The sequence below is a fragment of the Schistocerca americana genome, chromosome 8 (genome assembly GCF_021461395.2).
Source record: "Schistocerca americana isolate TAMUIC-IGC-003095 chromosome 8, iqSchAmer2.1, whole genome shotgun sequence".
In the NCBI taxonomy this organism is placed as follows: Eukaryota; Metazoa; Arthropoda; class Insecta; order Orthoptera; family Acrididae; genus Schistocerca; species Schistocerca americana.
In genome coordinates this window covers 133,410,116-133,431,826 of record NC_060126.1, presented here as the reverse complement: position 1 = coordinate 133,431,826, position 21,711 = coordinate 133,410,116, and the positions used below count along the sequence as shown (strand labels likewise).

Sequence of the window (21,711 nt, the reverse complement as noted above, 5' to 3'; positions counted from 1 at the left end):
ATCGACATAGGTTCCATCCCCATCACACTTCTCTCTATCAAGAGCTGCATGGAAACAATTATGAGAATCATGTTAACTTCTGTACATAGGCATTAAGAAAGGATACTCCAGATGTATCACTTATCTTGTTTAGCGATGATGCCACATTTACCAATCGTGGCCAGCTAAACCACCAAAACATGCACTATGGGTCTGTTGATAGATCCTTTGGCTTTGTCAGGTGAAACGTCGGTAACCCTGTAGTGTAAACATGTGGTGTGGGATAGTGAACCATCATCTCATAAGCCCATGTTTAGTAGATAGAACACTGAAAATGCACAAGTATCACAGCCTCCTAACAGACCATCTTCCACAGATGCTAGAAGATGCTCCTCTGCAGAATAGGAGGAACCTGTGGTACCAATACAATGGCTGTCCAGCCCAAAACGCACGAAGCACTACAGCACATTTTCACAAATTGTTTCCAAATCATTGTATTGGACCAGAGGACCTGTACTTTGGATGGCCTGTCCTCCAGATATGACGCCTGTACACTTTTTTCTGTGTGGAAAGCTGAAAGACGCTGTCTACAAGAACATATCAACTACACCTGATAATACGCAATGATGTATTACTAGAGCCTGTTCAGACATCTCTGCTAAAATGCCAGCACATATGCAACAGTTGTTCCATACTACTATGGAAGTGTATATTCCCATTGCCAATGGTCATTTTGAACGTAACCTGTGATGTGCGACAGTCAACTGTCTCATTACTGGTCAGAATCCACTAGTCTATGCACTTGTGTTGTTCTTTAGTGTTTGCTACCATAGGTATTGTACAAGTGTCGGTGTGGGAACTTTTCAAAATACGATATCTTGTAAACGACTTGCAGTAGAAGCATGCAACAAATACCACTGGCATTCTAATTTACCCTACCTTTAGTCTGTAAATGTCAATAGGTATTGTTCCATTTAAAATAGTGTATGTTTGCACAATCTGTTTATTGGCTAACAATATGAGCCCCTGACTACCAATCAATTTTGTAAAAACCGCACATCAACAGCACTTTCCATTTCTGCAATATTTGCAGGATACATTTCACATTATTCACCTAAAATGTAATTTAAAATAGATTTACAAACTGTTTTCACGAATGAGTGGTGTCTGTCCAAAAGAACAAATACTAGCGGTATCCACCTTCAATTTACACAACCTTTTTTTCATTTTTATCATTTCTACAGCTTCTCTGAATAAGCATGTGTGATAGTTCTTCTCTAAAGCAAAGGAGAGCTGTAACACCTGCTTGTTCAGAGGAGCTGTATGAAAGCAGAAACATGCCAATAGCTTCAACAAGAAAGAAGAAAGCCTCAGGGTCAATGGATCTTGCATTCCTATGCTGCAGCAAATAACCGTTGTAAGTAGCAAGGTGAGAACCGCAGCAGAAATGCCTACAGAAAAGCCCTCAGATGTTGCCGCGCGAGGTACATATAATCTGAGGCCATGAGCTCGACTCCAGTCCACTATCAACACCACAAGGTGAAGATCTGACAATGCCAACCACTCATGCTGGCAAAACATCAGCAAAATCATGAAACAAACATCAGCTGAACAACTAGAGACAGAAGCCAACAGGCAGATTGTCAACAAGTGGTCATGGAAGTCTTAACAATTTTGTATTGTTTTAGGATTTCACTGCATGGCTTTCCAACATAAGCCATCCATAATAATCAACCAAATACTTTGTAATATGTATGTTGTAATATGATGACTCTGCACTTGTTTTGTTTTATTCTTAGAGGCATAAAGTTTAATCTATGACTAACATTCATGTTACCAATAATGTTATCTTTGATGCATGGGTGTTTCCTCCACAGTGTAAAGTGCTTTAAAAATCTTGCAAGTGACTCGCCCTGAGTACAGGTGAAAGGTTGTCCACTGAAATATCAATAAAAGAGTTAATAATATTCTGGATGCACTCTCAAAAAATGATGGAATATTAGCTTGCATTGTTCGTAAAGTCCAAGACGTTCTTGAATTTGACTCTCAAACGTTTCTGTTTAGTTGCCAGTTTTTGAACAGTTGATCAAATTGCAGGCTGGTAACTTGATTATTCAATGATTGCACTGGCGAAAATCTTGGAGCATGCCTAACATGAGGAGATGAGACCTGGATGGTGGCCTTCTTGCCACATTTCATGGAATGTGTATCAGGCTGGATAGACTAACAGCAGTCATCAGTTTAATCCAGTCATACAAACAACAACAGTACATACCTCTCATCCTGTTTGCCAAAGCACTTCCAAGATACTTTCAGGCAACTAAATCTCAGAAGTCTAGTAGCCAGGTAATCATAAAGTAAACCCAGCAACCAATCTTTTAAAATTTAAAATGATTCCCACCATGTGGAGGTCAACTAAGTTAAAAAGATAAACCTGAAGATTAAAATATATGCAACTCTGTGTACTAAAAATTTACTACTACTGTTCTATATCCCTTAATAGTCAAACATAGCTGACCAATGTACGTTCTAGGTCTCAGAGAAGAACAGAAAAATTACAAAATCACCTACAAAGAAAGAGAAATAAACTAGACCCTTCACAGTGGATAAAATGCTTTTGATGGCCAAGAGAAAGAGAATGATATGCTGTAAACTTATTTTGGAGTGACCTCATCCTCTTGTAATAAGTAGTCTGATAGAACACTCCTGAAAATGGTTTTGACATGTTGCCTGTTGGTGCTCATCTTGAGATCTTCAGCAAACAGTCGTTAGTGTTTCCAAACATTTCACCAATACAAGGACACAGCAATCCAGTGTGCAATCAGTAATGGGAGATGCATCTTTGATAATGTTACCCACTTGTGCTGGTGAAAGCAAGAGGGGAGAAAAAAAACACCTGCCGAACAACTACCGGGGGGAGGGAGGGGGGGGGGGGGGGAAGCAAGCATCATTTGGCTACTTGTCAATATGTGGAAATGAAAGCGTGAACACTTTTGTGAAAATCAGCTTTATATTGTATTACAAGGAAAAGGCATACTGTAAAACCCCACAAACTAATGCATATGTTTTGTCTGTTTCATATTATACAGGTTTTCCCTTTTCCAGTATCAAGAGAATCAAGAGAGCTGAAAGTGTTCTCTATAAAGTTATGTAATACCAGAATGAAGTATTACTCATTCAACAACGTTTTCCAAACAAATGCAGACACCACTTTGATAGCAGCTAGTTAGCCTTTTCTAGATTTAGGATGAGTATTGAAATTGCCTCCCTCCACAATTCAAGAGTTGTGGGCCTCCATTTAAATTCTGTTGAAGGAATCATTTTTTTTCTTTTAACTGCAAGTTAAAATACTGAAGCATAATCCCTAAGTCTTATTGGGCTCAGAGGAAGTACTGAGAGAGACTAATTCTACTTTCCACATTGTGAGTGGACAGTTGTACAAGTTTGTATTACTCAATGGAAAACCAGTTCTTTATATAGTTTCATGATACAGCCTGAAAGGAGGACTTTGATTGCCGAGTCGGTAGTTATGAAATGAGTTTTGCCATTTTTATTATAGTTGCCTCTACAGTGCCATTTTTCAACACAGAAATGAACAGATATATTCAGTCTCTCATGTATCCAACACTAGTTGGGAATGGACACCACAACAGTTGGGAGTGGACGCCCTGCCCCGATTCCATCAGATTAAGAGTGTGCATCTTAAACTACACTATCCACATTGAGCCATTGGGATAAGCTTTTTACTGTTGTTATACTATTTTCTCAAATAAATGGACTACTAATAATACCTCCCAATTGGGAATTTTATTGGAGGATGTTTTAGAGGACAGCTCTGACATTTGCGTTCCAACCACAGAAAATTTGTAATATCCTGGTAATAAAGGCTTGAGTTGTCATATTTTGGAACACATCACACAGTCACCAACTCCTCAACAAGCATTTTCAATATTAATAAGTACAGGAGAGAACTTACATAGTGTACTGGACAAAAATAGATAAATGATGCACAAATGGCTAATTACTGGTGTCAGGCTAACCAGCTGTGCATAAATCAAACAAAAACAGAAGAAATAATATTTAATCTCAAAGTAACTCACAATGAAAACAAAACAGTGAAACTACTTGGACTAATCATAGGCCAAAAGCTATCATGGGAAGGACACACCGATTATCTATGAAGTAAACTAGCACGAGTACTTTTCTTATTGTATAAATTAAGAAACAGTGTGAGCAAGCAATTGCTACTCCACTCATACTATGCTTTTTTTCATTCCCAACTGCAATATGGAATATTGCTTTGGGGTAACTCCCCAGGGGCTGAATGTATTTTCAAATGGCAGAAGAAAGCAATCAGGTGCACGGAGGGGTTAGCACCCAGAGAGTCCTGCGGAAATTATTTTAAATCTCTTGGTGCAATGACAGTGCCAAGCATGTACATATATAACTGTCTAATATATGCCCAAGAAAATCTGAAAAAATTGAACATGAGATGTGATGTGCATGCACACAGTACAAGAAACAGTCACCTGCTGGACTTGCCTTCCACAAGACTTGCTGTAGTCCATAATAACTATAAGTACTTAAGCATAAAATTTTTCAATAAGTTACCATGCTCAGCTCGTACAGTAACACTAAATAAATATAAGAATACATTGCAAACCTGGCTAAAAAACAACGAATTCTATACAACTGAAAAATTCTTAGAAACTAATCATCAAAATATATGTTTTACCTAAGTTATGAAGAAAATGTTTTGATATTATATAAACTAGTTATTTACTGTGATTCTTTTCTTATGTGTGTATTTAATTACTGTATAAAACATTGTTTTACATAATGCTGAAGAAAAGGTCTATAGTTCCTTTTCTCCCCTTTCTGTAACTATTTGAATATCGTACTGAAACTAAAACCCTCTGTAAACTTTGACGAAGCCAATTGTATGAAAAATACTGAAAGGCTAATAAAAACATTCTATTCTATTCTATTCTATTGTTCAGTGAGGTTTGACAATGATGACACCTTAACTGCCATGACCTCACTATCATCATTCAGATTATTGGGTGCCCATGAGCTGTCTACTCGTTACAGCTGGCTGATGTTTGTTGTTCAGTAAACATCTGCTGTCTTGCTCATGGATGACTGTGTCTCTCCTCACCTACCCTAGCAGCTACTGGTGAGAGACGATAACTTGTTTATGGAGTGGAGTTCTCATGCCCACCTCACTCACATTTAAGTGCCATAGTTGCCTAACCAACGACTCTTAAAAATTGCTGCTTTGTGATATACTGGACTCGAAACAATTGCCTTAATGCGTGCCAAACCTGCCTACAACTTTTTCATAGTTTGAATGGTGCTGATACCTGGCAGCATTTTTGGCAACTACTAGATGGCTGTTTATGACTGCGCCATATGTGCATACTCAACATCAATTATGATTCGAATTCTAATGATATTGAATCTTCAGGTAAATATAAAACAATGTATGTAATTATCATGTTATGTGATAACCTTGATATTTTAGAAAATAGCTTTGAAAATTCTAGTGGGTTAGCCATGTCAGGCACTACATAGATTTTTTAAAACATGAGCACATTTTAATAACATACAATTTTCATTGTAATTTTATAATAATTGGTTTTGAATTACAAATGGATACTATTGTCAATTACAACAGCAGTTATTTGACCATAGGTAAATTAACATACTTATCCCATTTCCACAGCCATGAGTTCAAATATTTGCTGGCTAGGCAAGTACGGTTCCAAATTTTTTACAGATCAAGAACACAAGCAACATAACCTTGAGATCATCACTCCAATGAGGAGAAGGAAAAGATTAAGAAAACTTGAAACTCACAAAAAGTTTATTAGAAAGTACAAGCAAATCATAGTGAAGAATACATATCAGTATCTGGTAAAAAGTGCATAAGAAACAATGTTTTTTTGGATCCTTGTGGTTGCCAATTGTAGTGTCATACTATGATTTCTATGCAAAGGAGACAGCAAATTTTTGACAGTTGTTACAACAAGACTTGGGCTCTAAAAATACATTTATATGTTGACAAGTTGAAGTACAATATTTTAAGTGCAGATACAATAAAAATGATGTTTCTTGACGCAGTAAGACAAGCATGTACCAGCTTCAAGATGAAAATTATGAAGAAAAGATAGTATCGAAAACATTCTTCCATCATTCAGGGAACGCTACCAGTGTGCGATGGCAATATAACTAATGCACTTAAGAGGAAGAAGGTATATAGAACAGCAGAAAGTGACAAAAGAGGCATACGTGCGCCGCTTAAGAAAACCAAATCTACATATGAGGAGTGGGTATATAAGTTTATTTGAAAAGTTTCCCACACACTAGGGCCATTATTCTTGCCGAGATAGCTCACGCAAATATTTATCACCAGATCTCAATATGGCTATAATGTTTTAAGGTATACAAGGAAGAGTGCAATCTGAAAGTCACAGGGCAGTTCCACAGTATCATATTTTCAATACAAGATTCAACCTGCATTTTAAATGACAAAAAAAGGACACCTGCCAGACCTGTGATGAACTTCAAGCAAAGATGACAGGCATATCAAAAAGCCCTGAAAAAAATGAACTGGTTGTGCAGCATGAACTTCATTTAAGGAAAGCAGAGCTTTGGAAGAGATGAAGAAGAGGCACGTAAGTGAAGCAGCTGAGTCTAATGGTACAAAACAAGTTCTTGTTTCTGATCTACAGAAAACACTGCCCACACCAGTATGAGTGTAGCTTACAGCAAGGATCAGGTATGGGTCTCCAGTGTTAGTAACAATGGTCATATGTACATCTGGGGTGAACATACTGCTCCCCGTGGGTCACAAGAAATTGCCTTTTCTACCATATTAGAAATCATCTCCCACTAACAACAAAAGAAGTAATACTCTAACAGTGACAGCTGCGATGGCCAAAACGGAAACATTAAAATGGCACTGATGTTAAGCTATATTTTACAGAAAATTGAAATTCAACAGCTACAACAAAAGTTTTCTTCTTCCTGACCACAGTTTTTCTATGTGTGATAAATATTTTGGCATTATTGAAAAGGAAAAGAAATATCATCCTTATATTTTTCACCCAAATGACTGGTCTATGTTGATTGAAAATGCAAAGAAGAAGCAACCAAAATTTGTAGTTCATAGAAGACTAAAGATTTATATTTCAGTTCGAAATCCTTGGAAGAAAACTGTACCAATGGGAAAACAAATATGGAAAGTGACAAAAGTCGAATGGTTGAGAATACAAAGGCAAACTATTCCCAAAGAACATCCTAAAATGATATTCTATACATACAACTGCTTCGAAGGTGTTTGTTTCAATGCACTAAATACTGCCAAGAAGCTGAGTCGAGGACATCCTAGCCCGCGAATTCCCAGAAAGTCTACAACTATTATATCCTAAGGGCAGAAAAGTATCAAAGGAAAAAATCAAAGCTTTGCAAAGTCTTTTGAAATTTGTGCCACCACAACATCATGAATTTTACATGTCTCTTCAAGATACAGTGATGTGACTGGGCCAAGGCAAGAGAGATGAAGATGTGTCACGTGGAACAAAGCAGGCATGATGAAGATACAGTGACACAAGAGGACAATGTAAGAGAGATGAAGACTCAGTGACATGAATGGGATAAATGTGTTAATGGGGTTTCTAAGAATTACATGTTCTTAAATAAGTATCTGTGATCTTATAAATATATTAAATTTGTAGAAACAAGTTTTATTTTCAGTCTGTCATTTTTCAGCACCAGAGTTGACTATCATTTTTTTTATAATAAACTGAAACGCTATTTTTTTTTTATTTTGAGATGTGAAATTACGTGAAATGTGCCCTTTCTGTTGCAATAAATATGTAACTTCTGCGTTCATTAATTATTTTCTATACTGATATGAATTGTAACTCAATATACCTCAAAACTACATAAATGTAGGTTATGCACCTCTGGCACCGAGCCACTCATTTATCAATTGACTTAAGTAATGTGGCCTGAAAATGTAATCCTGCTGAATCTGACATCTGTTGAATCCTTATTGGTTGGATGTTTTCTTCTTCTTCTTCTTCTTCTTCTTCTTCACAACAATTTTGCATGGGCTGCCAAACAACAATGAATTCATTACCACAAAGAATAGTGGCAGCTTCTGGCTCATAATTCATTTGTCTAGCCTAACAATTAAACTGCCACTTCAAAGAACACTGTCTTCTCATCCAATATCCACAGCCGACTGCAACAGATGTTTAGTCACACTTCTTCACCAGTATAGGTTCTGTTATGTATTTGCCAACCAATTCAAGAGACAACACAGTAGTCAAACCTGCCAATGAGCTGATGATTAATTATCTGCCCCTAGCTGCCTTTCCACGATGATGTGGCTGGGATAGAATTGTTTTATATCATCATCTTCACACAAAAAAGTAATCTGGAACATCAGTACCGGGTACAAGTTCAGGTATTGGTTCTGACTGAGTAGAGTTTGTACCCCTTTGCACGCAGGGGCTTGTATTACGCTTTACTTACATTGTGCACAACACAAACTATATAAGCTTTCCCTGGGGAAAAATGCTGACTTCGGCAAGACAGTGCAGCACAGATTTGTCCACTCCGTTATTCCCAAATGAAATGGGAGGGGAAGCATGCCCAAAGCTTATATTTATAAAGACTAATAATAGTAACTTTTATTAACTCAATAACAATATGCTAATCAAACCAGATCTCCACCATAATCTTAGCTCCATGAGGTGTTCATCATTTGGCATGATCTAAGAGGCATATACAACTTCCTAAATGCGCTCGCCACAACACATCTCATTACAACAGGAAAACCTAAATCATCAAAAATGGCAAAAAAAAAGGATAATAAACAGTTTGTAAGATTAATTCCAACAGGAGGAGTTACACCAAGTGAAACCTTATGACGAACAAGATTCTGTTTTCAGTTCTCTCCTACACTATGTTCTGGCTTATAGTGTGTGAAGTAAATTTGAGCAAAAGTAATAAAAATTAGCAATATGAATGAAAATTATGCATAGTTTTGTGTAAAAACTATGTAAATTAAACAACTAACTGGATGATAGTTTAAGTAAGCTTATTATTATAATGCAAAATTCTAAGAGAAATCATGAACAATATGAGTCAAACATCGTTGAAACTGTTGATATTAGAGATGGTGATGGGGGGGGGGGGGAGGAGAGGGGGGGAGGGAGAGAGGGAGGGGGAGGGAGAGGGAGAGGGAGAGGGGGAGGGAGAGAGGGAGGGAGAGAGAGAGAGAGAGAGAGAGGGAGGGAGAGAGAGAGAGAGAGAGAGAGAGAGAGAGAGAGAGAGAGAGAGAGAGAGACTAAGTCTAGACATTCAAACAGACGACTCTTGTTCCCACCAAACTCTACAAGGTATAAACGGCAAACTTATGTGAAGTTTGGAGAAAAGGAGAATGGTATTGGCACAAGGAAGGCTATGAGGGCAGCTCTTGGGTGGTGCCTAGGTAGGTCATGAAAGGCAATTTCTAGGTCCAAGTCCTAGTCTGGCAAATACTTTAATCACCCAGAAGTTTCAAATAATTCACACTCCACTGCAGAGTAAAAATTCATCCTGGAAGTTGTAGCACTGATTTAAGCTGCTTTCATAATTGGACACCCTTCAGATAGTTTATCAAGGAAAATAAGGTGTCTCATATAATGTAATTGGATGGATAAAAAGTCTACTTGCCTAATGGTGACTACAAAAGTAACAGAAATGTGCAAGCTTTTGGAGCCAGTGGCTTCCCAGTCCTTTTCCTTCATCTCTTTCATCTCTCTTCCCTCTCCTTCATCTCTTTTGCAAGGAGGAGCCATTACCTCCAAAAGCTTGGACATTTCCTTAACTTTCATAGGCATTTTCTCCTGTCACCACTTGGTGAGTAGATTTTATTTTTATTTTTCCAATTATAATATATTTTTTAAAAATTGATATTTGCCACATAACAAAAATTTGTTTGAATGACACATATACATGTCTCTCACCGACACCACACTATAAAAAACTGACTTCTGAAATAAAAGTAACTTATCACTTACATAAAAACTGTGTAACAAAAATGTTTTACTATGAATGTGATATCTGGAACATGAAACTAACATATGAGAGATAAAATTCAAAACACTGTTGGACTGTGGGTTAGTAACAAAGAAAATACTAATTATTAGATGAGCGTAAAAGGGCTGAGAAATTATGAGTTGACTAACAAGCATACACTAATACTGTCACAGACATACAGATACAAACCTGCTGCTGTTGGAGCATTACAAAGAGATTTCCTGGGAAAAGAGATACAACTGACTGTTGAGACACATTCGTTGGTATGAGCTGGTTATTCGTGGTCAAAGAATTGGGTCGTTCAGAAACCACCTGTGAGACAGGAACAGAAGAAGACAACTGCTGGTTAGAGTGGTGAAGACTTCCTTCTTTGTTAGATGACTCTGACTTCTGCAGTGGAATCACTGGCTGCACTTTCAATTCAGTTTTTTCACTTTGTTTATTTTTCAAATGCTGTAGTGGCTGGGACATATTCTGTAGAAAGTCTCCATCACTGAGGGACAGGTGTGTTCTTTCTTCAGGTTGCTGCAAGTGGTTTTTAGGACCCTGTGCTTGTGTTCTTGAGATTGCTTGATGGGAAACAGAACCAGACTCTGTAAGTGGTGTAAGCTGCTGGGGCTCTTGTGAATTACTGCTTGGCGTATAATGCTTCTGTTGCTGCTGCTGCTGTTGTTGTTGTTTTAATCCAAGTTCTGAAACAATAGGGATCTGTGACTTAGGAGGAGCACTTTCCGTGTTTAAGCTCTGCACAGTTTTTGGAAATATCAATGGGTTTCTTGGCACAATTGATTCACTTGGTCTTTGCAGAGAGCTTTCTGTTTGTCTTCTGTTTGTTACCTCCCCTGTAGGAACCACATGTGACATAACTTGTTGTTTCTGCTGCTGCTGAAACTTTGACAAATTTGATTCACAAATTTCTTGTACTGATTGTGACGTAGTATGCTGCTGATTACACAGACCTGAAATTTGGACCAAATTCTTCCCGCTGTGCTGATTTGGAATTTGCGAGACCGTCTTTTCACCTGAATTATGTGAAATCTGTGGAACAGGCTGCCCATTTTGTTTCTGTGGACTCTGGGCTCCCCACTGTGTTTTAGAAACCTGAGAAACTTTTGCTGTATGCTGCCCATTGTTTTGGCATGTTGACAGCATGTTATTCAGCCCATTCAGTTGTTGTTGTTGTGTTTTAAGCGAAGTATCCTCATTCTTTTTCTCTTGACTTACAGCCACGTTTTGTGGTTCTGTCAAAATGGATGATCTAGTTACCTGTGGCTGAGACACAGTTTGCACTGTTTGTCTAATTCCTTGCTGTGTAGTCACACTCAAACTTGGTATACTAGGTTGTGAAGAAGATGGGAGGGACTTCACACTGGAATTCTGCAGTGTTTGAAGAGACAAATGTCCACTTTGTTGAACACAATGATTTGTCATATTCTGAACAGTGGGTTGTAATGTTCGCTGTGTTGCATTATTTTCAATAGAATGTTGGACAATATGGTTGGTCAACTGAGGAGAAAGAGATGCATGCTTTACACTTGACTGGGTTGGTTTCTGGGATTCACTCTGCACACTTGAATGATTTGTGGACTGGAATAGTTTCTGGGCAGTGTGCTGAAGTGGGGCCAGTTGTAAGTTTTGCTGGGCAGCTTCTTGTGGGCTTCGTAACACACACATTGCACTCGACATATGGGGAACTTGTAGTGAGGCTTGTACAGCAGGGTGCTGGGGAGTCTGACACTGTTGAGGTTGGCCAACACATTGGGTATCTGGCTGCAGATGAGTGCGAGTCATGTGTTGTTGGTTGTTTTGACACACTAAATGGGCTTCTCTCCGCTCACTGGCCTGCTTCAGAGCAACTTGTGTTTTTGGAATGCATGTTTTCTGCTCTTTGAGGGCTGAACTACGTCCATCGTGTGTTGTGCTTAATGCTCCCGCATTCTTAGATTCGGAAGTAACAAATTCATTTGGTTTCTCAGAACAATTTTTAAGTCCTGAGCCTGTAACTCTATCAGGAAACCCCTTTGGTTGGGGTGGTACCTGCCCTGATACCAAATGTAAGCTTTTCTGCATATTTTGATGCACTGTAGCATTAGCCATTCTTGGAGTGTGTTGTGTTATAGTTTGTTCCCTAGTTATATTTTGTACAGCTGGTGGAGCTTTTAGTGAAGATGTTTCATTTGGAATCTGTAACGTAGATGCAGTGTTCACAACATTGGGTTTCTGTATAGTACGAGCTCCACACATTGGGTTTCCTGTTGAAGGCTGGGATATATCAGGTTGCTGCAGAGCTTGTGTCACTTTCTGGCCACCAGGTTGCTGTGAAGGCTTGTAAACAAGATGACCACTGGACTGTTGCTGCAGGAGTGACTTATACCTGCTATCAGATTGTAGCTGAGGTTGGACAACACTCTGGGGATGATGGGTCATGGACTTTACACTGGTCTGCTGCAAAGACTGGGGAATGTACTGAGCACCAGGTTGCTGCACAGGCTGAGAAACATGCCCACTAGGCTGTTGTTGAGCACTGGCTATTGACTGTCTACCAGGCTGTGGAAGTTGGATGACGGGCTTCTCACTAAGGGGTCGAGCAAGCTGTGAGGCAGTCTGTTGGATGGACTGTTTCGGAGTGTGGTATATATTTTGTGCACTACTGCTCTGAGCACCTGAAACCACATGCTGTCCACTTTGTTGCAGTGACGTAAATTGTATGCTATTTTGCTGTGCACTTTGTTCAGTTGAGAGCTGTTGTGGCCGGCACACCGATTGACTAGAATGATGAGACAGTTCTTTTGATACATTAGGTTCACTATGGCTGTTCATAGTCTGAACTATGCTTTGATCATTAGTGTGTTGTGGAAACTGTGGTCCACACTCCTGCAAAATACGAGACGAGAGCTGCACATTAGGCTGGGGTTGAGTACATACAGTGGATTGGGATGGAACTAGCTGAATGTGCTGTTCACTCAAACGCTGCGAAGGCTGTGACACTAGATGGCCACTGGACTGCTGGTGTGTTTGTGATGTCTGCTGTCTGTTATGTTGGTGAACTGTGTTCTGAAGGATCCTTATTTTGCTGGCTTGCTGCTGCATACTTGGAACATTTTCTACACCCTGCTTGTGCTGTGACGCAGGTGCAGTGTGCCCATGCAGTCGATGTGCCTGCAACATTATAAATAGCAGCTTTGCAATTTTTATTTGTGGAGCTTAAACATAGGAAAAGAAAAAAGTGCTTTCATCTTTCTTTAGAATGTAGCTGGTGACAAGAGGAACAAAATAAAAATCAGTATTGCTTATGGTTGATTTTGACAGTAGTGAGAGTCACATAGCACAATCACTGATGAAACTAAACCTAGAAACTTAACTGTAAAGGAAGGCCGATTGGTTCTGGACTAAAGAATTCGTAAAATTTGAAATATAAGTTACACAAAACAAGTTGGCACAAGAAAGCCCCTATAGCAACCTAAGCATGATGTGTGAGAAATTAATAGATGAGATGTGACCAAATCAGCCAGCCGGAGTGGCCGTGCAGTTCTAGGCACTACAGTCTGGAACCGAGCAACCGCTACGGTCGCAGGTTCGAATCCTGCCTTGGGCATGGATGTGTGTGATGTCCTTAGGTTAGTTAGGTTTAATTAGTTCTGAGTTCTAGGTGACTGATGACCTCAGAAGTTAAGTCACATAGTGCTCAGAGCCATTTGAACCAAATAAAATCAGAGTAGGGAAGAAAGTGCAAAATGGACTGGGACTCAAACATTAACATTTCAATAATGAATTTATAGAGGGCTCAAGGATGGTATGAACTAGTCTGAGGAGATGGAAAGCCCATCATTTCATTTTAAAAAAAATTACGTACACGAGAAGGGCACATTAGAGTTTTATAAGAAACATTACACTTAGAAGAAAACATTTGTCTTAGTGTACCTATTCAACTTGTAGCTTTTGCAAGGAAGTATCTTTATGAGGAATTTGCAAGCAAAATCTAAAACATAAAAGAAGACAACAAGGACAGATTCAATTACATAAATCTTCATGTATGTCCTCACGCTACGTATACTACTTACTCATGAAACAACCTTTATAATATAGTGAATGTTACACAAATAAATAAGCTCCGTGAATTTCAAATTATATGAAATGCTGAAGCATAGATTTATAAATTAAAAGTAAAATGGAAGATAATACAAAAAAACTATATGCTTACTTTCAAGAGTATTATGCACAACAAATTTTCTTTTGATGCAACAGTAAGCAATCTACAGATTCTAGACACACAGCATAAAAAATTAAAATTGTGAACAATCACTTCTTAATATTTTCTTGTATTTATCTTAATAGTAAATTTGCATTATGTAAAAGAATTTTTTCAGAGAGAATTGTATTTTTCCTTCCTATCAGATTGTTTGCTCCAATGTCTTTGATCCAAATTACAGTCTTTTAAACAATGTTAAGTATCCTTGTAGTTGTAAAAAAAAATAAAAAAAAAAGTTTGTTTTTAGTGTTTGCTAACATACGTCAAAATTGCAGTAGAATAAATATACCTCGTGTTGTTTCTCTTGTGCACAAGTAGTTTCTGTTGATGGGTTCAGCACAGAAAATCTCTGTTGCAGCCTTGTATGTAATAGTGCAGATATCTGCTGGTTTGTGTGTTCTCTTGGAATCTGAGAGGATGGCTGCTGTTGCTGAAATAAGCGCAACATGAACAATAATTCTATGGAAAAATGCAACAATCTTGGACATTTTTATCATACAGAATACAACTGTTCTCCAACATAGAAATATAAACAAATAAAAACAAACAGGGTATGCAAATAATTACTCTCTCGTCTCACCGGACAATGGAAAATCTAGGATTGAATAAAACAATATGGAACGGATAGATTTCTACTCACCAAACACAGAACACAGTGTCACAGACAGGCACAAGGAAAAAGAATGCTAGATAATCCAGATTGAAACCCTTGCCCTCCAGGAACTAAAGCTGCACACACAATGCCACTTTGCAAAACTGTCCAATCTATTCTTATAAGAATTGGGCCTTGGTATCATAAGCTCTCCTCCCAATAATTTTAAGTGAACTGACACTCGGAGTGGAGACTTACAAAGGCCACAACTGCATAGAAAATTCAACTGCCTCTTAATTGTGCTTCACGTATCTGCCTTCATTTACTACAAAATTAAACATAAAAGATGGCAAGGCTCTTATGTAATGAAAGATGATGTCCTTTAATGTATTTTATTCAAGATTCAAACAAAAAGACATCTAGCCATATCACACCCACATACTTTGACAAAACTGACAAATTCTAAAATTCATTCACTCCAAAAAAGTTATGCACAATTTGATATTCCTACTTCAATTAAATAGTCCTCTCAGTGCAATATTAAACACTTTCTATCTTAATTTCTCACATTCTTGTCTCTCAGATTTGCCAATAGCTGTTTTCTCAAACCACTCTCCCCACTACTCCTTCACACCCTTGCTACTGACTCTTACTGTCAGCACAACATGACAGTGCCCTGTACACAGAGAAAGATGGGACACAATAGAAAGTTTTAAAAGATAAGACTCTCCAGCTACTGCCTGCTGGTAGGTAGCTCATTGGTGTGGATATTGATCATTGTACCCTTACATTCCCACTCTTAACTGTTTCATACAATGCAAATTTCAGCAAACATAACAGCTCGAGTTCCCATGACGTTTACAAATACCCCATATAAATCAAAAAAATACACTAAGCACAGAAACACTGGACCAAATGCCTGTGACTTTATTATACATAAAACTTGCACACCTCACATACTGGTGAATCATCTCAAGTCTAATTGCTTGTTAAGTGGCAACAGTCTCGAAACAGTGTTATTCAAGATCTTTGCAAAAAGGTGTGGGCTGTGAGATCTGTATTGAATGTGAAAAGGAATAGACAACCATCAGTGAGGACCCCAGAAACTGTTGGCAGAATTCGCACGTACATTAGCGAGAAATCACTGCAAGTCAGTAACGAGGTTATTGTGGTGTGGTAGGTACATCTCATACATCATGTCATCGTATACTAAAAGATAAGAAATTAAAATCCTATCATGTGCGTGTGATGCAACAGCTGAAAGTAATGATCAGGAAAAGAGAGCTCATTATCGTAGCTGACTGTTAACATTGATTGCTAACATTTACTTGCCCCTTGCTTTACTTCATGTCAGATGAGGTCTGGTTTCATTTGTCACATTATGTAAAGTCCCAGAATTGCAAATACTGGTGGCAGGATAACCCACACACTCTACATGAAGAACCTCTCCACTCAAAGAAGATAGGCTCCTGGTTTGCGTTGTCCATCATGTGCATTATTGGCCCCATATCTTTCAATTACACCTTAAACAGTTGCAATATCTAGAGATCTTTTACTCTTTCTATGCACAATAACAGACGCAAATAAGCCGTATGCAGCATTCCAACAAGATGGAGCAACTGCTCACACTTCAAACTAAAATATGTTGCAAATCACCAATGTGTTCCTTGAAGACAGACTTGTCAGTAGAGCCCTCTGTAACCCAACCTCCCCATACTTAACATCATGTGATTTTTACTTATGGGGTTTACTAAAAAGCAAGGTGTAATTCTGACAATCCTCACACAATAGACGATCTTAAACAAAACATTACTAAAGAAATTAACAACATTACACCTGCAGTATTACAGCATGTAGCTGATAACGTCATTACAAAAAGTCAATGGTGCCTGGATGCCCATGGCCACCATTTACAGCATATCTTATAAACTGGTAACTAAATGTTTTATCTATTCTTTTTTTAGTCAGTTCACTGTTACTTGAATCTCTAGTGAGAGGTGTACCGGTTTTATGTGGGACATCCTGTATTTTTCAATACAATGACACTCCAGCTCAGTAATTTACAACTATGACTTGTATTAACTATGGTACTGATCTATCAAAATGTCGAGCAACTATTAAACACAAAATATCAAACAAATCGGTTACATGACAAGCATACAGCAATACTTAACTTGATAAAAAGTAAATAAATATAAGGAAGCACCTTAAGCAAATAATGAAAGGCGTGTCTCTGTAGAAGTTCAGTTATCCCTGATAATCATTCAAAAGTAAAAATTTGCTAAGTATTTTATGTACACTTAGTACTTTCAATTTCTGTTCACCAACATCAAGTATAAATAATCAAAATCAAAAGTTAATGTAAGTAAGCAGCACAAACATTTGTTTAAATCTATTGATCACCCAACAGACTTTTCTATCCTACTCTGTATATGTAGAACACAGTTTGTGATCACTTTCACTCGTGGCAACGCAGAGACCAGTCGAACATACAGTCAGTTCCCAAGGTCAATGACAGTGGAGTTCATGAAGTGAACAGCTAACCAAAAACAAAGTTCAGAGTATAATGAAGTTGTCATAAGCAAGCACAAACTGCCAAGGGAGCAATCTCAGTAAGGACATAATACTGGCAAAGTCAATAACTCTATTAATCGATGGCACATATGAAAGGATTCAAGGAATTAGAGAGACTGACTGGTAAGTGCAGGGCCACGGTATTTACGATACACTCGCATCAGTGAATTGGCCTGTGTAATACGCCTGAAACTGCAGTGTGGGAGGAAAGCTGCAGCCTGTGTATCAAGTCGCAAGTATCTCTGACCTGTCTTGCATATCAATACTTGGAGAGAACTGGGAATCTGAATCACTGTTGGATGCTACATAAACAATGCCCAGAAATCACGTAACACAAGATTAGACACCTACGTAATTTTCCTCAACTTTTGTTGTTCCTGTTAGAATTTTTCCAATCAAAATGCCACTGCTAAACAAGACATTATACAAATAACAATAAATTAGGCTTGCACACTCACCTGTATTATTAATGCTTTGCCCTTTTTTAAACACTGCACTTTGCTCACATTCATTGCACTGGGTAATACTCAAATTTCTAGCACTGGAAATGCTGGTGTGCAGAAAGGTGCAAACAGCAGCCCCCCCCCCTCCCCCTCCCTACACTGACTTGTGGTGGCAGTGTTGAACCTCTGACCTGTCAGCTGTGCATCATTATGTTGTTGTGTTGAATCAGTGCAGTGACCTCATGGTATGGTGGCTACCTCATGAGTGGCCCCACTTTCGAGTTTTGCTGACATTTTCATGAGCAAGAGCACCCCCAATAATACATGAAAGGAGGCACTGTCAGCCTCTGTCGATGTGCTCGGTGAGCTGCCACTGATAGACCTGTGTTGTTGGTAAATGTGTGCATCTGGGAAGTACTAATTATGGACGGTTGTTGTTCCATGTCTGTCTGCTTATATGACCATTGCACACATTCCAGGCACCTGACATCATCTTGCCCCTCTGCTGGACTCAACGAACCACCATGACACCGGCTCATTGATACATGATGCATCGCTGTGCCTGGCTGCGTGGGCTTGGACTAGCCAATGCACACGTGCACTGTAGAACCACCACCTCCGTTGGTCTCACAGCATCCCCATGGAACAGCTGAAATACCACAAACACCAGCTACTGTGTAAACATGGCACCTGTAAGCACAGCATTCTATTAGCCTACTTCCAATGGGCCTACAGATGCAGTTAAAAAATAAACACCTATATCACTGACAACATCTGCAGAATCCAATCACTGTATAGTACGTTCCTAATCTACAATAGCCCAATGCAGCACATCTGAAGCTGGTCACCTGTTGGCATACTAGTGTTATGGGTACCTTATGGCAAGTGATTGAAGGGTGGTGAAATAACAAGTAGCCCATATGGCACTGGACAACCACATCTCATCACAAAATGTAGATGTCAAAGGAGCCCCTACTGTGCAAACCAGGATAGGCAGCAACCCATAGCAGATCTGACAACAGATTACAATGCTGGTGCAGACACAAGTGTTTTGGAGAACACCATTGAAACGCCATTGTTGATCTCAGAGCTCCACATCACCTGACCCCTACGTGTTCATTTGTTGACCCAACGACATAGTCAGTTATGATTGCAGTGGTCACAGTATCACTGATTTTTCACTGTGGATCGACAGATAGTACATTCCTAACCTACAATGGTCCAATATGGCACATCCGAAGCTGGTCACCTGTTGGCATACTAGTGTTATGAGTACCTTATTGTGACACGCCATCATCCAAGCGAATGGCTGGACGAAACATGCACTGTGCCACAGATGCTGAACGGTGAGGGCAGGATTATGCTATGGAGTACACTTAATTAGGTTTCCATGGAATCTGTGATAGCAATGAAAGGCATCATGACAGTAGTGAATTACCTGACAGCCTTATTGCAGACCACCTGCATTGCTTCATGTCTGAAATCTCCCCCTAAGGAGATGACATCTTCCAGCAGGGTAAAAGTCCATGCTGCAAGGTTAGAATCATGCTACAGTGGTTTGAGGTGCATTTTAGTGAACTCCCATTGATGTCTCAGCCATCAAATGTGCTTGATCTGTATCCTTTCGCTTTCACTTTTGCCTTTGTCCTGCAGTTTCGCAGGGTCAGCATGGCCACAATCTGATTTGGCATGATTAATTTGAAGGGGTGGCTGGATGCCCTTCCTGCTGCCGCCCTGTATCCCCCAGGGTGGAAGCAGTGTACCCCAGCTGTCTGTGTCTGGCGTAATTCATGAAATAGTGCAAATGTGTCTCAAATGTCTGTGAGTCGTGTAACTGAGGCAGGATTTGGGACCAGCACAGTATTCATCTAGTGGGATGTGGAAAACTGCCTAAAAACAACATTCAGGCTGGCTGACACATATACCGGCTCTCATCGTTAAGTGCCTGATCAGTACTCATTAGAACATATATTGGGCACCATCTGCATGCCCGTGAACCACCATCCTGTAATTCGCAGGAACTGCTTGACCCGTGCATACGTAACTGGTGCCATATACTTCTGGAATCTTGTTAGGACTTGTAGAATCCATGTCACACAGAATCTCTGCTGTACTATGTCTGAAAAGTGGAACAACGTGCTATTAAAAAGTGATCATAATGTTTTGGCTCATCAGTGTATTTAATTATTGTGACTTTTCTAACATGCCAACCAGCGAGCCATCTGCTGTCTATTATATACTCACAGGTCAGTTCATCCAACAACATCTTGCGTCTCCTGTGACAATGTGTCTCTATTAAAACTTTTTTCACACTTGTACATCATCCTACCTAAATTTAGGTAATCTGTTCAGTTGGCTGCACATTCATCCATCTGTCTCACTGCAAAATGTTACCTTTTTTTGTGTCACACCATTTTTCGGGGATTGATCTGCACAAATATGTCACTGGCTGTAGTCTCCCTCCCAGTCGAAATCTGTTGCAATCCCTACTGAGAACTTCCAATTCTTCCAAATCAGTTAATGCTATGTTGTTTACTCCTGTATTGATGTCCCCAGTCTCTTTTTTGTGAAATACCCATTATGAAGTTACACAAGTTACCATTGGTAGAGGTTACAATGGCAGCAGCCATAGTTAATTACATCTTGACCTTGGCAATTTGTATCTCTCTTTATTCACCAATTTCAGCTACTTTTTCTACTATAGCTTTTGCCTTGTCTTGAACAGAGATTAACTGTGAGCTGAGCTGGCTACAATTCTCAGCAACATTGTTTGCTACCGCCACAACCTGCGTAATTCTTAGTTCATGCACACGACTCGTTTCCTCATCCTTTGTTATTTTTTGTCATATTTTTCTATCCCCTCATTCCATTTAGCGATAAATTTTTCATGCCGAGTTTTTATTTGGCTCGTTCGGGCTGCATTTTCCTCTATCTTCTTCTCCATTCCAGCTGCATTTTACCTGTATTTTCCTTCAAGTCTGATAATGTTCTATCCATTAGTTACTTAGTGCTTTTGTTCATAATTTCCATTAGTCTTGCTATGTGCACCTACATGTCTACCTCTTTCTGGCCTCCAGTACCTCTCAATGTTGATTTTCATTATATCTTATTTCCTTCATTTTGTAAATCATCTTGCCGCAGATGCGAAATTGATGTACTACTGTCTTGCTCATGAAATAAGAGTCTGCTGCGCTAGTTCCAAACATTTCTGCAATTCCTGAATCTGGATCTACATTTCTCTTGCCCACGACTATTTCATTTCCCAAATTGTATAACTTAAATTACTTTAACCATCTAGCTCAATATTTTCCTCCACAACTTTAACTACTATATCCCCATCACAATGATTCTCACTTTCAGACATAGTACATTAGTTTATTTACAACACAAGAGCAAAATACACTTCTATTTCTACTAAATGATGCCTATGCCATAATGGCACATGCAACCTACTATGCCAATAACCTTTTCACGATACATGATTATCTGCTTGAGAACACAGCTCACTGCGCTGCCATCATCAATGCATCGTGATTGCATTGTCTAATACCACTTCAATTCATCTTCTCTCTGTTTGATGATGGTGTCCGCTGTTTCCCATGTATGATACATCTCCTGCACATGTCAGAAATTGCTGCTGTTCACACTAATTATGTTCCTTTTGTTACATTGCATTGCTCCGTACAGCTCCTTTCCACAAGTATCGAACCATAAAATAGCAACATCATACAGAATGCCATGAGTATGTTCTTGCCCCATACTTTTGAATGAACCAATGG

The 21,711-nt window shown here is 39.0% G+C and overlaps 1 protein-coding gene across 1 annotated transcript in view; it reads right to left on the bottom strand.

Moving 5' to 3' along the window:
• LOC124545625 overlaps positions 1–21,711 on the bottom strand; it is a 409,511-nt gene that overhangs the window by 218,879 nt on the left and 168,921 nt on the right. Inside the window, exons 12-13 of the mRNA XM_047124572.1 lie at positions 14,613–14,753; positions 10,264–13,233 (exon numbers count right to left, since the gene is read on the bottom strand). Of these exons, the coding sequence (XP_046980528.1) occupies positions 10,264–13,233; positions 14,613–14,753 (3,111 nt within the window). The remainder of the gene's footprint in view (positions 1–10,263; positions 13,234–14,612; positions 14,754–21,711) is intronic.